The 15914-nt window shown below is 43.7% G+C and overlaps 1 protein-coding gene across 2 annotated transcripts in view; it reads right to left on the bottom strand.

Annotated features, from left to right (window-relative positions):
* Nucleotides 1–15914, bottom strand: part of Frmd5 (FERM domain containing 5) — a 341331-nt gene that overhangs the window by 25537 nt on the left and 299880 nt on the right. For both annotated transcript variants that reach the window (XM_046461881.2, XM_046461880.2), the window contains exons 3-6: nucleotides 13489–13531; nucleotides 13195–13273; nucleotides 5164–5261; nucleotides 2368–2491 (exon numbers count right to left, since the gene is read on the bottom strand). In XM_046461881.2, coding sequence (XP_046317837.1) covers nucleotides 2368–2491; nucleotides 5164–5261; nucleotides 13195–13273; nucleotides 13489–13531 — 344 coding nt within the window. The remainder of the gene's footprint in view (nucleotides 1–2367; nucleotides 2492–5163; nucleotides 5262–13194; nucleotides 13274–13488; nucleotides 13532–15914) is intronic.

Consider the following 15914-nt stretch of genomic DNA (forward strand, 5'->3'; position numbering starts at 1 on the left):
TCTCTATAATCTAGGAGATAGCACTGTGTTCCCCACACTCCACAACAGCTCTGCCTGTCCATAGGGTGGTACTATGAAAAGGAAATAAGCTGGAAAAGGAAGAAATCAGCAGTGGATCCCAGCCATCTTTGAAGAGCCCTTTGCATCACTCTCCTCCCAGCTGCCTCTTTTGCAGGTGTGTAGATAAGCTCACCACAGAACCAGGGGCATGATCACCATCAGGCTCGCACATGGGCGTAGAGCCCTGGAAGAGCAGATGGGCTTCTGCAGATGTGGGCTGGGCTTTGGTGTGAGGAAGGGTGGGCAGCATGATGTCAGCGATTCTGACCCCCTGGAGGGCAGGACTGAAAGTTGCTCATTTCTAAGTTTATCACTGGCCAAGTAACATGGCAGGAAAGGAAGACATGTCCACCCAAGTGAGAAAGAGGCTAGACTCCCTCCAGAGTCCCTCTGAAGAGGCCTCGCTCAATACCTTTATGTGCCAGCCTCTGTGCTACTTGCTGGAAAATAGACAGAAATAAAGCACATGCCTGGGCCCTCATGAATTCACATCAGAGTTGAAGGGAGCAGACACATTTTTACACTATGAAGGTGAGGCTGAACCTGTGTCAGTAGGTATTAGTGTGAAGGTATTAGTGTGAACTTACATCTATCTGCCAGTGAACCCAAGACAGGAAAAAATACTTTTGTGGCAGGCAAAGGGCTTGGCACCAGAGGTGGCCAGAGCATCACTGTGCCTTCCAAGAAGCATCCTCATTCCCTGTGTACAGGGTGGTGGGCAGTGTGGGCTCCATTCACCCTGGATTGGCCAAAATACCAGGGCCCTCAAAGCTGGCATCATTTCTTGGGGGAAACTCCTGCCTTGAACAAGGTTTGTGGAGTACTCTCCCCTCTATTACTCTGACCTCTATGACTCTCTGGGCAGCTCTTGCTGGACATCCCAAATATATGAATGAGACCTCACACAGGTCTGTTTTATCTGACCTTACCACAAGGGGTCACTATTTCCCCAACACAGTGATGCGAGGAACCATGGGCCCCTGTACAGGGAGAGATGGAAACACCCAAGATCATAACCTTGATAGGTGTCTCTATTCCTCTGGAGTCTGGAATCTGGCTTGAAACCCACAATGGGAATAGGGACTGTTTACAAAGGCTCAGGAGGCTCCCAAGGCTCAGGAGGCTTTGGGTTACATTCATTGGTAATACCTTAGAGTGGAGAAGGTATGGTGTGGTGTGGGTGGGGGAAGAAAAGGAACTAGTTTTCATTTAATATTATCATTAAGAAACACCCCTTCTCCCCAGTACAGTTCTTCCTCAGAACAGTGAACACACAAACATTTTTAAAGATTTTTTTTAAAGTATGTAATGTGCTAAAACGGTGACATAACATTTTTAAAATATATATATTTTTAGTTGTATATGGACAGAATACCTTTATTTATTTTTTTATGTGGTGCTGAGGATCGAACCCAGTGCCTCACTCTATCACTGAGCTACAATTCCAGCCCAGTGACATAACATTTTGCTATTTTATGATATTCTATTGCATATACTGATTCTTTTCATAGTTATCAGTTTGGGTGATCCACTCCATCATGATACATTGAATGGAGCCCAAACACCCTATTCTTTCTCTTTAAAGTAAGTCTTTGTCACAGATCCTATTTCATGTGGGTAAAAGGATGGATTAATGCTTCTTTATGGAATTCTATAATTCTGGGCAAAGTAAGAGGCATTGAGCAAGACAAGACTCCATGTTTGAAACCACTTCTCCCCTGCATCCCTCTATGTGGGGTCAGGGGCTTCAAGCAGGATGTGTAGAGGAATTAGGCAGTGTTAAAAACACAGACCCCCAGATACCCCACTGTGTCTGTGAGTCAGAGGCCAGCCTGTGTGATCCATTTTCTGACCAGAAGCTACCTATCATGACACTGCCACAGACTGACATCAGAGTCATACTTTTTATTTATTTATTATTTTTAAAATAACCCAAGTCAACACCTTCTCTTTCTCTCTCCCTCTCTTTCTCCACAATACACGAGATAGATCCCAGGGCCTCAGGCATGCTACCACTATATCACACCCCTAGCCCTATCTTCTTTTCTTTTAAGATTTTCCCTTACTTTTCCACTGTTAATGCTTCTCTCTGTACTTCATTTATCTTAATGAAGCAAATACCTCCCAAAGCCTAATCCCTCTCCATTTCCCCAGCAACACAAAAGCAACTTTTTTTTTTTTTGCTTTTAAGCCTTGGCCTAAACCACTCTTCTTGGACAGTGAGCCCACAGAGTTGGGCTTGTGTTGTCAGTAGATCACTGACAATGCTACATCCCAGGGGCAGGAAGGGCAGGGAACATCACACACCTGAGTTCTGTCTTGTGAATCTCAGCAATTTTCTTTTCCAGCTTCTCTGAATGTTTAGGAAAAAACTGGAACTTGGAGCTGTAGCCTTCAGGGTGTTTCCCTGGGTCATAATCTCCAATCTCCGCTTTTAAAGGGAGGTAGAAGAATTGTGTGGAGACAGATAAATCATCACTTGCAAAGCAACAAGATATTAACACACACAGTAGCAGCCAAAACACACATCAGATTTACAAAGGCCAATGGGTCTCAAGCACAGCTGGGCAGAGGGCAGGTGCTTTAGGAGCATGTCCACCTTTGTTTTCCCGGTTGTACTCACTGAGTTGACATTCAAGTCTAAGCAGAGAGAAAGTAGAGCTAACCCTGTGTTCTGAGGTCACCCACAAGTAAATTTGCAATAAAAGAGCATAGGGCTGCACTATGGTCTTCACCATTCAGTCATGAGGTATGGGCCTGGGAGCAATGCTCTATAAGACAGCAGGAAATGGTGAGCTTGATCAGGAAGACAGAGTTCCTGGGCCTGAGATGGGTCAGAAATCTAAAGCTCATTTTGAGGATTTTAGCAGGGACAAAGCTAGTTGATGAGTGAGCCATGATCCACATTTAGAACTCAACCCTTATTCCAAATCAAATTTTTAAAACAGTAAAATTTCAATATTCACAGATGGCTAACCATGTGTCAGGCTATAAGAACCAGACAGTGTCATCAAGTTTAGAAGCACCAAATTCTAGGGCTGATTTCTCAATGTCCTGCTTTCTAAGGCAGTAATAAGTAATTTATTTTTATTTTATTTAGTTCTAAGGCTTTTTCTCAATGAGGGGCTTTCTCCTCTGGCCATGCACAGAGCAGTTCAAAGCTCTTGAGATCTCAGATCACAGAACTCTGGGAGGGCTGTGGACCCATAGTGCTTTCCGCAGCGCTCCAAGTCAGAATCCAGCTTTCTCTATGTGAAGTGCTCTGCAGAGAGCATTCTGGGTGTGACAAAAGGAAGGAGGAGGTTCCAGCTGCTTTGTGGATGTCCTCTCCTTCCACAGAAAGTCATGACTGCTTCAGATAAGAGAGGAGTAAATATTAGGAGGAAAACATGTCCTCCCTCCTCTCACAGCCAATATTGTTCTTGTGGCTTGGGCCTTTTCACTACAATTCTAACTCATGTAACCATGGTCCATTTTATGTTTTGAATATAGCCCTTGCTGCTCTGCCACTGCAACTTATTTTTAAAATGAACATGTTTCTTTCTTTTCCTCTCTCCCTTCTCCTCCCTAATCGCTCCCCTTTTTAACTCAAGGGAAACAGGATTATCTTTTTTTCCCTATCCTCAGCAGGGTTATCTGTCCTTGGACACACACCTACCACAGGAAAGAAGTAATTCAGACTTTGGGGATGGCACCAGCAGATCTCAGATATGATCATCTCCCAAATTAACAAGTGAATTACAACTTCTGACAGAACAGTGGAATGTAGTCTTTGAATCATCTCTGTAAAAACCCCAGCTCCCCTTGATGGGCAGAATCACAGCCTCTGGGACAGGAGTTCCCTGTGCTTTTCCTTTGCTAGCAAAGCAATAAACCTTCTTTTTCCTTTTTCTCAAAGCCATGTCCTCATTATTGGATTGGCACTGGAGACAAGGACCGAACTTTCAGTAACACTCACAGTTCCTTTCAAATTACTTGGGAATTTCTATTACTTAGCAAGAGACTAAAGGTTTCCCCTGTAGTTTGTTAGTGACCTTGAACCTTGGAATAATTTATTTTGATTTTATGTAGAAAGTACCAAATGGAAAACATCAATGTTGGACATCAAGTACTTCTTTGAAGAAAAAAAAATAGCAGAATTCAATATGATTCTCAGGGTAAAATTGAAGAAAAGACTAGAGCTTAAAATTACATTAGATCAGGCCAGGGTTTCTCTTTAAAAAGAAAAGGGTACCCTTTGAGTACCTCAAAATTAGCAAGCACTTGCTAGACTTTCCACTTAGCTGATTTTTAAAACAGGAGTCTGAGAAGTCAAAATGGCAATGGGCTGACTTTTATATTCTTAACACAGTTGTGATATTTTTCCTGCCAGAAGGACTTTAGTTTCTTATTGGAAAGCACTTTCCAGTTTCTCTTTATAAAGTTGCTTCTGAGAGTTCACGTATTTCCAATTAAGAGTTCAGATTCTTTGATGGAAACTTCATGATTTTAGTGTTGTGGTCCAAAATGATCCAGTTGTAATGACTTTCATTCTAAGGACTAAGAAGTGGCACTTGGGAATCCTCAACATTTCATGAAAGGATAAAGGGACATATGTGAAGAGTGCATGACTCTCCCACTGTTTTTGCCAAAAAAAAATAGCCAGTCTGGGCATCTGGGCATCAGCTGTGATGTGAGGCTCAACTCTTACTTATTAACACATCTTGGAAACATTTTCAATGTTGAGCAATCTGAACTGAAAGATCTCTATATAAAATAGATACCAGAATTCATAGACACTTCACACCTTAAGAGATTTGCATGAGAGGATACGAAAAAATTGATTTTGATTACTCTCCAGAGTCTCAATAACGTTATCAACCAAGGGCAAATCTCCTAGAGTCAGAAGGACTTATGGGGCTGGCAGTGAGACCTTAGGAATGGTGTAGGATTGAGTGCTCTCCGTGTTTTCTGGCTCTAGGGAACCTGCACAAAATCCTCCAACTTGGACTCTGTTTCAAGCTATGTACTGTCTAGATCCAAGAAGTAGTCATCTGTGGTAACTGAAATAATGTAATAAGGACTTAGCATGAAAAGCAAATTTATCCTGTCAGAAGTCATTACCTTGAAGGATATAAGCTGCTAACAAGGCAGCATCAGATGTTTTACAGAGGAGGCGGCCATGGTAGAGATCCCTTTTGATCTGTAGGAAGACTAAATACCTGGAGAGAAAACAGAGAGTGAACTAGAAAAGATTTCTTTGATTGCTTTAAAGACATAAATATGTAATATAAACCTATCAAAATTTTTGTCAGGACACTTTTACTACATTTTTAAAAAATCTCAAAACATACCATAGAAAAAAATGCATTTTTCATTTCCCTAGAGACTCCTTCAAACACTTTGCTTTGAATTGGTTTGAGGTTAAATTCAAAACAACCCGTCCACTTCCCTGGGCAGCTCAAAATATAAATGGCACTTACTGGTAAAAGCCCTGTTGCTCCATCTACCCCCAACCCCTGGCCCCAGTGCTGGGATTTGGAAGGAGCCAGCCTCATCATCCAGTAATGAAAATGAAAACCATGCCATTAGAGATGGACACACTGGGCCTCCTTGTGCCTTTGGAATCGAGTAGACCGGTGGGTGAAGGGACTAACTCAAGAGTTGGGCCTTGGTTTGTTGACAGAATCTGTCCATATGTGGAAACAGCTCATGATTATTGGGACAGGTAAACCAGACCTCTCCAAATACGAATAAATTATAAGAAGAGGAACTGGTGAAGGAAGCATGAAAATCAAACAGAAACCTGTGGCCAACATCTCTTCAAATATATAACCGGGCCTTGGTGGAGGCAGAATAACAAGAACAGGAGCTAATAATGGTAACTGATACATGCTGAGCACTCACTGTCTGCAGGTCCAGGTGTTAGGCACTTAATTAATTTTCTGGTACCAGGGATTGAACCCAGAGGTGCTTAACTACTGAGACACATCCCCAGTCCTTTTTTACTTACAGACAGGGTCTCCCTGAGTTAGACCTCACTAAATTGCTGAGACTGGCCTTGAATTCATGATCCTCCTGCCTCAGCCTCCAGAGCTGCTGGGATTACAGGCATGTGCCACCATGCTCAGCACATACTTTATATTTAATATCTCATTTAATTATTATATAACACTTTGAGACAGGCACTATTGCTAACCCCATTCTTCCAGATAACCTGAGGCATCAGTGTTTCTCTCATGGACACACAACTAAGTAACAAAGACAGAATTCTAATTTGGAGTTGCTGGACTCCTGAACTAGCTCATGTTTTACTGCCCTCCTTGAACTCTAACTGCTTTGTAGTTTCACAAGTAATGGAATGCACACTGTCACAGTGGAATGGAATTGATAACTTCACATTTTGAAATGCCTTTACAAGGGATGTGATCTTGGATGATCATAATCTTCCTAAGAAGAGCAAACCTGTGAGATTAGCAGGTCCGCCAAGCCCTCAAGTGGGTTACCTCTCATGGTGGCCCCTGGCCAGGGAGCCTCTGTGGTATTTTAAAAATACATGCTCAAATGATTTGATATTCCTCATTTCATAAGGTAGAGCTTAATTCTCCGCTTTTTGAGTGTGGATTGGACTTTATGACTCCCTTCTAGCAAAAGAACAAAACAGAAGGGAAAGGTCTGGCTTTTGAGACCGGTTCATGGACTCGTTTAGCTTCCTCCTCACACTTTTTCTTGGATCACTCATTTTGTCTGCCTAAGCTGCTGTACAGAAAGGCCCATGTGGTGAGCAACTGAGGCCTTTTGCCAAAAGCCAGCAAGGAACCGAGGCTTTCTGCCAACAGCCATGTGAGTGCACCATCTTGGAAGAGGATTCTCTAGCCCCAGTCAAGCCTTCAGATGACTGTAGTCCCTGCCAGGCTCATGACTGACCCTGGGCCAGAACCACCCAGCTAAGCCGCTCCTAAATTTCTGACCCACAGAAACTCAGATAATAAATGTTTGTTATTTTAGGCTAGGCTTTGTGGTACTCTTTTAGTTAGCCATAGATCACTGCAGCGTCCCTAGGGAAGTAATGGAAATGTAATGAAATTCCCTTAAAATTCCATCAGTCGGAACCAAAAGAAATTGGGCCTCCCTTAGACTATTGGAGGTTTCCATTGTTTCTGTTTTCAGACTGAAGAAGAAAATAATTCCATATTCTTTATCATGTAAAACTGCTCTTCAGGATATAGTTGCATATCAGCAATATCAGCATCACCTGGGAGCTTGTGGAGACTCAGACTATTAGGTCCGTCCTACACCAGCACTTTTTAACAAGATCCCCAGGTGATTGGTACGTAGATGAAAGCTTATGAAGCAGTGTCCTAAGAAAATTCTAAAGCATCCTCTTACCACATTGGGATGGACCATCTTCCTCAAACCAAAGGGAAGGTGAGAATGGTAGCTTGGACGTTAACAAGAACCTTTTTCCCTCCTCCTACCAAACCCACTCTGCCTGAGTTTGCCAAGAAAAACCGAAGGAAAAAAGAGTAATGCTGAGTGAATAATTAAGATGGATCTACCAAATCAAGCTTGTCTTCACTTTGCTTCCCACAGTGAAATGCCACACGGCGTGTGGGAGACAGCAAGCTAGCACTTCTCTGCCTCTCACTGTTCCAACTCCCACCTTCCCCAGGCTTTGGCAGGATGTGGATGCAAACCTTTTGCCCCTTACTCACTGATCACTCCCCAGGCCTGGATTCAACCACCAATCCTCCCATGCTGTTCTGCTCATCGGTGCCCAATACTCAGGGACAGAACATACTGGACTAAAGGAGATATTTAAAAACAAATCTGGGCAGGCAAAGGAACATCCATCCTCCTGCGGGGAGCTCTTCAGGGTCTGTGTGCAGGGGTGCGATGCTCCCTCACATTGAGAGCTGTGGTCTTGATGGGAGCTTGGCAGGATCTCAGGTCAACCAGAATGGAGACAAGTCTCTGCACCGTTGGGGCCAGGGGTGGTTCCTATTGACTTCTGGTGATAGGACAGCTGTAGGGAGTTCAAGGATAAAGCCTGGTGGCATTCTTCTTCTTCTCTTTTTTGGTACAAGGGATTGAATTCAGGGGCATTTGACCACTGAGCCACATCCCCAGCCCTTTTTTGTATTTTATTTAGACACAGGGTCTCACTGAGTTGCTTAGTACCTTGCTTTTTTCTGAGGCTGGCTTTGAACTCATGATCCTCCTGCCTCAGCCTCCTGAGCCACTGGGATCACAGGCGTGCCCAACCTGGCTCATGGCATTCTTAAGCAAGGGAGGGGAGAGGGAAGGGAGGGAAGGGGAAGGAGGGGCAAGTCCAAATCCTAAAGAAACAAACCACCTTCTTTAGAGGACAAGAAGAAATGAGCTCATGGAAGAATCCACGGATGGCTTCAAGAGACAGTGTGGCACAAGCCTGCCCCTTTCTTTTCTGCCACAGTGACAGGAAACAATGCACAAGGGAACAGAACTGAGACCTCACTCTTATGGAACGAACATTTCAGTGGGGGGAGACAGATAGCTATATGGTAATCAAGGTGATAATGATGAAGACCCACATTTACTGAGTGCATTCTGGGTGCCCCACACTGCACTGTTCTACATGCTCACCCCTATTTATTTATTTTTATTTTTTTTCTTCTTAGTTGTTGATAGATCTTTATTTTATTTATTTATATGTGGTGCTGAGAATCAAATCTAGTGCCTCACACATGCCAGGCAAGTGTGCTACTGCTGAGCCCCAGCCCCAGCCCTGCACACCCCTATTTATATCCAAATATACTTATGGTAACTTTTGAAATAAACATACACTTTTAGAGTTCTGTTGTTTTGAGAAAACAGGTGACTGATTAGAATGTTTGAAAAAAAATACACATTTGTACATATATATGAATGCATATATAAAGGATACATAAGCTTTAGATTATGATTTCCAACTGATTTTAATGCACCTGTATCAATTTCACTGAAATATTCACAGAATTGAAAACTTGGGACTTAATGAGCTAATCCTTAAAACACTTCTATGAGATAACTGCCATTCTTGTTCCCGTTTAATAGACGGGGGAAACTAAGTGCTCATGGATACTGTTGCTTGTCCTGTCTATAAATTAAGAATGATCCAGGATTTGAACCCAGGTCTTTATGATTTCTTAAACCAGGGGTTAGCAAATTATGGCTCACTGCCAGACTTTCCAATGAAATAACATTTTATTTGGATACAGACTTGCTCATTCATTTATGTATTGTCTGAGGCTACTTTCACACTACAATGACACAACTGAATAGCTGCAATGGAGAAGGTATGGCCCCCCCAAAACCAAAATACTTACTATCTGGCCCTTTATAGAAAAAGTTTGCCAATCCATCTTAGCCTAAGCTAGGCTCAAATGATGTTCACTGAAAGAATAATTGACCTAATGACTCCATTTGTTATGGTTTAGATATCAGGTGTCTGTCCCCAAAAAGCTCATGTATGAGATAATTCAAGAAAGTTTAGAGGTAAAATGTTTGGGTTATGAAAGCCTTAACCTAATCAGTGCATCGATCCCCTAATGGAGATTAAATGGATGGTGACCAAAGGTAAGTAGGGTTTGGCTGGGGGCAAGCCTTTGGGGTACATATATTTTGTACCAGTGAATGAAGTAGTGGCTCTCTCTCTGCTTCCTGGTGTGATGTCTTGAGCCATTTTCCTCATCATGACTTTCTGCCATGATGTTCTGCCTTACTTAGGGCCCTGAGGAGTGAGCCAGCCATCTATGGACTAAGACCTCTGAAACTGTGAATGCTAAATACACATTTTCTCCTCTAAAATTGTTCTTGTTAGTTCCTGTTGTCACAGTGGTAAAAAAACTGACTAAAATGCCATTGATGAATGTACACAGTCACTCACTGTATTAAGTCTTTCGAGCCCCTGGTGTGTGGCAGACACTTTGCTTCCCTGTAAGGTGGGGCTCCACTTGTACTCTGTTTCCTTCTATCACTTGATCTTTCCAAAGAGTTTATATACCTGCAGTCCCGGAGAAAGCTAAATCTGGTGCCTAATCCCCCATTTTATCAGTCTTCTCTCCAGCCTAGACAAGAAAATCTATTTATTACTTTTAAAAATGACAAAAGAAATTAATCAGGATTTGGAAACCAAATTTATCCTCTGGGAAGAATCCAAGACATGAATTGAAGTGCAGTTCTTCACTCCCTGCTTCATCCCCTTTTCTCAATCTGGCTTTATAGGAATGGCTGAGATGGCAGTGAAATTTAGGACCGACATTGCCAGGAAAAAAAAAAACACACTGACAGCTAAATTAGTTTGGCAGGAAGGTGGGATAAAGGGATCTAAGCCAGGAATGAATTATGGGTATTGAGTGAGGCTGGGGAAGGTATCTACTCTCTTAAGATCAGTAGGGACGTGAATGAGAAACACAGCTCATTCCATGGCCCTGCAGAATGCCCCAGGGAAGGGGTGACATGAACAACACAAATCAGGGCAAGGCACCCTGTGGTTCATGCCACTGTCAATGCTGGGAAAGAAGGCTGGTAAGGTGAAGAGAGGGGGAAATTGTCCAAGGTGGTTAGCACGCATGCATGCAGATGGGAGAGAAGCTCATAAACCTGCCAGTGTCCAGGTTTGCTGACTTGGTGAGAGGCCTGGCCATGGTCCCAATGCTGCACTTACATGGAGCATGTAATCAATCTAGCAGCAAACACATTGAGCTGTTGCTCGGAGAAAGGCTCACTGGGGGTATATCAAGAAGCAAAATACACTAGTATAGTAGTTAATCCTGCCAACAATCCTAAGAAGAATAGATATTATTAGCCCCATTTTATAAATGAGTTATCCAAAGGTCAGAGAAGTTAAATATCATGTCCGGGCCCAGTAGCCAAAAAAAATAACTTGTTGGACCTGAGCTCCCAGGTTTATTCTGCTTCTTGGGTAGGAGGGTCTGAACATTAATATGAGATAGTGACATTTGATTTGGAAAACTGTATTAAGAACTCCTCCTAAAGACCAGTAGAACCACATATTTTTGTCTTTCAATCAAGGAAAGCCATGTTACTCACTGACAGCTCACAGATTTGCGTTAGATCAATCCTTTTAGCCCCACTGTTGGTTCAGTGAAGTGGAGACCAGGTAATCTGATTTTGGTGTTAGGATGTGAGGAACTGGGCTTTCAACAAGAATATGTTAAGTTTGTTTGGGAAATGTGAACAGGCACACAGGGGTCTCCCCTGGCACCTTCAATGAGGGCTAGGGCTCAGAGTTGAAGTGGACTAGCACTTTAACAAAACTCCCCTCTGGTTAAGTTGTGAAACATAGTGGTTCTGCTCTCATTTACTGTCTGAAGCTACAGGGTTGCTTATTAATATGGATGGGGTTAGTTTTTTTTTTTTTTTTTTTTGTAGTTGTAGATGGACAGAATGCCTTTACTTTATTATTATTATTTTAAAAATTTTTATGTGGTGCTAAGGATCGAACCCAGTGCCTCTTGCATGCTAGCTCTACCACTGAGCTACAGCCCCAGCCCCTGGGGTTAGTTTTTAGACACAAGTGGGAGTCACCCCACTTTTATGAGCATAGGCAGAGCCTGCAGTTTCTATGCCCCACAGGGAGCATGGGGTTTGGTTCTAGCTACTACACACCTCACTATCCTCAGTGCTTTAAAGTAAGTGGGTGCACAGAAAGATCCACAAAGGATCTTTCTGACTCCATCAGAGGAAGATTCCCACAACCCATGCTGGGCGCATGTAAGAAGCCCCTTCCTTCCTTGTGCTACTTATTTTCTTTATACTGCTTCCTGTTCATTGTTCTTTTCTTTTCCATTTCCTGATTTCCTTTCTTAGGGAAACTTTTGCTCTTTTCTCTTTCCCTGGTCTTCTGTTTTGTTTGTTTTGGTTTTGTTTTTTGCACTGGGATTTGAACCGGGGCCTTACACATGCTAGGCAAGTGTTGAACCACTGAGTTGCATCCTCAGCCCTTTTTATTTTATGCTATTTTATTCTGAGACAGGTTTCTTGCAAATTGCCCAGGCTGGCCTTGAACTTGCAATGCTCCTGCTTCAGCCTCCAGAGCAGCTGGGATACGAGGTGTATGCCACCACACCTTTTGCTCTTTTCACCTGATGGAAAGCATGCTCTTCAGAATGGCAATGAAAATAAGTCTATATTATTCCTTTCTTTTTCCCTCTTTCTTTTCTTTGGGATTTTCCTAAGTAGTTTAGGATCCAGAAATAGATCTCCAAGTCTGTGCAGGACAAGCCATTGATATGACAGCAATAGCCTCATTCCTATCTTTGCCATCTCTAAGATTGCAGAGAAGGGATTTGAGCTGTTGGTGCCATCTCTTCCTCAGTTCTACAACTCCCTGGCATTACTCTTCGCCTATGGCCCCCACCAGCTATAGGTAACATCAAGATTTTGCTTATGTCGAAATAAGGACTCCCTGTTATAGAGAGCTCCTGAATCTTTGAGGTGAGAGAGGTGAGACTTTTAGTGTGAATTTGGCTCCGATGTACAAAGTCCTAGGGAAGCTCTGAAGCTCCTATTCACTCACCCTCTTGCAGGATGGTTGTGGGCACACAGGCTCTTTCTCATCCTTGAGTGGTGCTGGACGAGATAGAATTCATGTTATGTAGCTGTCTGCCTGCCTCAGAACATGATCCTCACAATAAAGAGTTTATCACGGACCTGTTCTAATGGCACACCAGAGTTTACACAGTTGGATTTAGAATCTTCCATATTTCCCAGCCTGTCTTTCAATATCAGGCCTTGGCTGTTCCTCCACTAGACTTTTGGAGTCTATCTTCCAAAATAAGAAGCAACCCAGCTTTCTCCAAAAACGTCTAAAGCAGCCACATCATAGGTACCAGAAAGATGCTTTTGATTATTTAGTTCCTCTAGACCCCTTCAGAGTGAGCAGGCAGAGATGAAGTATTCACATTTAAAGGAAGTTCATGCTGCTCTGGTTCCACTGAGGGTGAGCTAAGAAAGAATGTGGCAATGAAATACAGAAGTGGGTTCTTGTAGAAAGGGTTTCTTTCTAAATAGTTCCTTCATAAAGAGTTAGGAGTGTCCACATCAGAGGATCTGAGGTCACAGCCCTTTCTGGCAGGTCTCAGTAGCTGGGGGCAGTGTGTGCAGCCTCACCTTGTTATTTCTTCTTTCAGAGCAGCAGGGTCTGCGGGGTAAAATTTCACACGGAAGCACATGGTGAATGGAGGCTGGGCTGCAGAGAGAAAGGAATCCATTAGAGGAGACCCTCTCTCAGAACATGTCCCCCCAATGTGCTGAGGCTGCTGAACCTCCAGAAGAAAATCCTCAATTAGGGCCAGCTTTTACTCAGAGGAGGGGAAACTTATATATGTAGACTTCTGACATTTGGGAGGCGCGTCCACCCGCCCCAAGGGTGAGGCTTTAGTTTTTTTCATACAGAATACTTACATCTCAGCTGCTTCACAACCGACTTTGTAAACTCCAACCAATGCTGAAACAGAGAACGCAGGACATGAAAACCCTAATGAGAAGCAGTGTCAAGTGTAACTTGTTTTATCCAATTGAAATAACTAGACAGATTATAGCCTGGGGTAAAAGCTGTCCAAAAGCTTGTGAAATATAGGCTTGGAGAGTAAAGAGTGATATGATTTTCTGAAATAAGCGCCCCATGGAGCCAGCTGTGAGGCGGGGAATAGCTCCAGCTTTACATCCCATCTCTGGGCTTCCCTGCAAAGTCTGCCTTCTTTATAAAGCAGGGTGCCAATGTTCTGAGCCATGTTCCTGGCATGCCAGCAGGCATCAATGACCGTACATCTGTGTGGTGGGGACAAAGGCCCACCCGGCCTAAGCAGGGAAATGCTGCGCTCACTGGGTGTTGTGTGTTGGGTACTGAATTTGTTTTTGAGAGGAGTGGGGGGCAAAAGAGTGGGATAGAGGCTATTGGCAGCAACTCTAGAAAGTATTGACAAGAGGAAATTTCATAAATGGAGAGAAGTCAGAGATGGCTGGCATATATTTCCATTTTTGTTTGAATAACATAGATTGCCAAACCTTGTGTTAGAGAACACATACTCATGATTCCTTGGCATACGGGGATGTTTAAAGTCTAAGTTTCATAAGATAATTAACCACAACCAATGTGTAGAATTCTATCCTGTTCCCTGGGATGTTCATAGGATACAGTGGTGATACATTTTTACCCATGCTACTTATGTTTTGGGGAAGGAAGCAACAAGATCATTCTATATCTGTTTCTTAATTCTACATGGGTCCTTCATACAATTTATTATTGATATTTTTTGCTTTTATGCTAAGCAGGTAACTTTTCAATTTGCAGAGGGCTACAACTGCTATTATTTGGGTTTTGGTTGCCCATAAGTAGCTTATGGCCATAGATGTAGGCTCCAGGAGGGCAGGAAACTATCTTAATTACCACCTGTGCCTAGCACAGTGCTCAACACATAGCTGCTAAATGGACAAGGGGACTGGGTCCACGCTTTCCTTTTTTCTGGCTATTTCCCTTTAGTGTAATGTCTTGGCAGAGTCCTCCCTCTGGCAGGAAAGCGGCCAAGGCCATGCAGACGGTATCCTGGCCTCCCTCGATTCCCCGCTCTTACCTTCTGGGCTGGGCTGTGGGTCATGTAGTTAATGGACCCACTAAGAGCCAGTTCGTCCGTCAGCTCTACATGGATAATCTGGGCTGACATTCTGCTCTCTTGCTTCCTCTGATCTGAGTTCCCACGAGGCTGGCAACTCATTATAGCCACTCAATGTGGTTAAGAGGTCCTTCTCACATTACATGGCCCACCGTGGCTCCGCTTCGCAGGGAAGCAAAGGCAAGAGATGAAATTGTACAGAAACAACTGGGGTTCCAGGCTGTGCCTGTGAAGGCGGAGGAGGCCTGTCTGTTCAAAGCACACCGGAACTGTGTACAGTGAAGGAACGTAGCAAATGTCAGGGGCTCAGTAAACAGAACGCCCTAGCCATTAGACTGAGAGATTAAAAGAAATAAACAAAGGAAGATAGAAATTAAAAGGAAGGACTCTGAAAAGGCATTATCAGCAGAGGGCAGAAGGAGCTGAATGACAAAAAGGCAACTCCCCTTGGCAATAGCTGGAGAGAAGACTTTAGCTTGTGTGTAGTGAGAACTCAAGAAAAGACTGAGGCTGGAGGAAGTTAGGAAGGGCTGGGAAGGGAGTGGAAAGCTGTCACAGCCTGTCCAAGGGGTGTTAAGGGTCCAGTGGAGAACTCTGAGGATCCCAAGAATATGATAATGCCCAGAGTTGCTTTTTCAGCTGCCTGGTTAAATCTGGGTCCCAGAATCCCTAGCAAACTAATAATGTTAGGCTCTGGGAGAAAGGATCAGGAGAGGAGGAAAAGAAGATTCACAGAGGGAGGTTTCCTGCTGCATTTGAGTAAATGGGTCACAGTGATACAATCTTCAGACACTGGGACTTTGAAAGGGTGCACTGGAAAGTCAAAGGAAGGCAGAGGCTCTAGGTCTGAGTCAGAAACAATGGGGAAGGGGCATGAGGGCAGCTCCTTCAGGAGAGACAAGGAGAGTTCCAGACATATGGAGACTCCTACTGAGCAAGCAGTGATGTGGGGATGGACCCTAGCGCCAGGTTGTGACTACCTTTATACCCTGGGGAGCTGGGAGCTTACTTCCTTCACCTCCACTATGAATTGACGGAATAGGGTAACTTCTCTTTACCAGTCTGTTTGCCTAAGACCCTCGACGCCCTCTCAAGCCTCTGCCAGCACAGCACCCCCCACCCCCCAGTTGCAGAGTGTACTGCTTGCCACGGCTGCCAGGTGTGATTCCAGTGGGGCATCTGAGAAACCACACAGGCTCTGCATTCAGACAGGTCTGA

This window comes from Marmota monax, unplaced genomic scaffold (genome assembly GCF_021218885.2).
Source record: "Marmota monax isolate L192 unplaced genomic scaffold, Marmota_monax_Labrador192_F-V1.1 WCK01_AAM20220418_F8-fsc00001, whole genome shotgun sequence".
In the NCBI taxonomy this organism is placed as follows: domain Eukaryota; kingdom Metazoa; phylum Chordata; class Mammalia; order Rodentia; family Sciuridae; genus Marmota; species Marmota monax.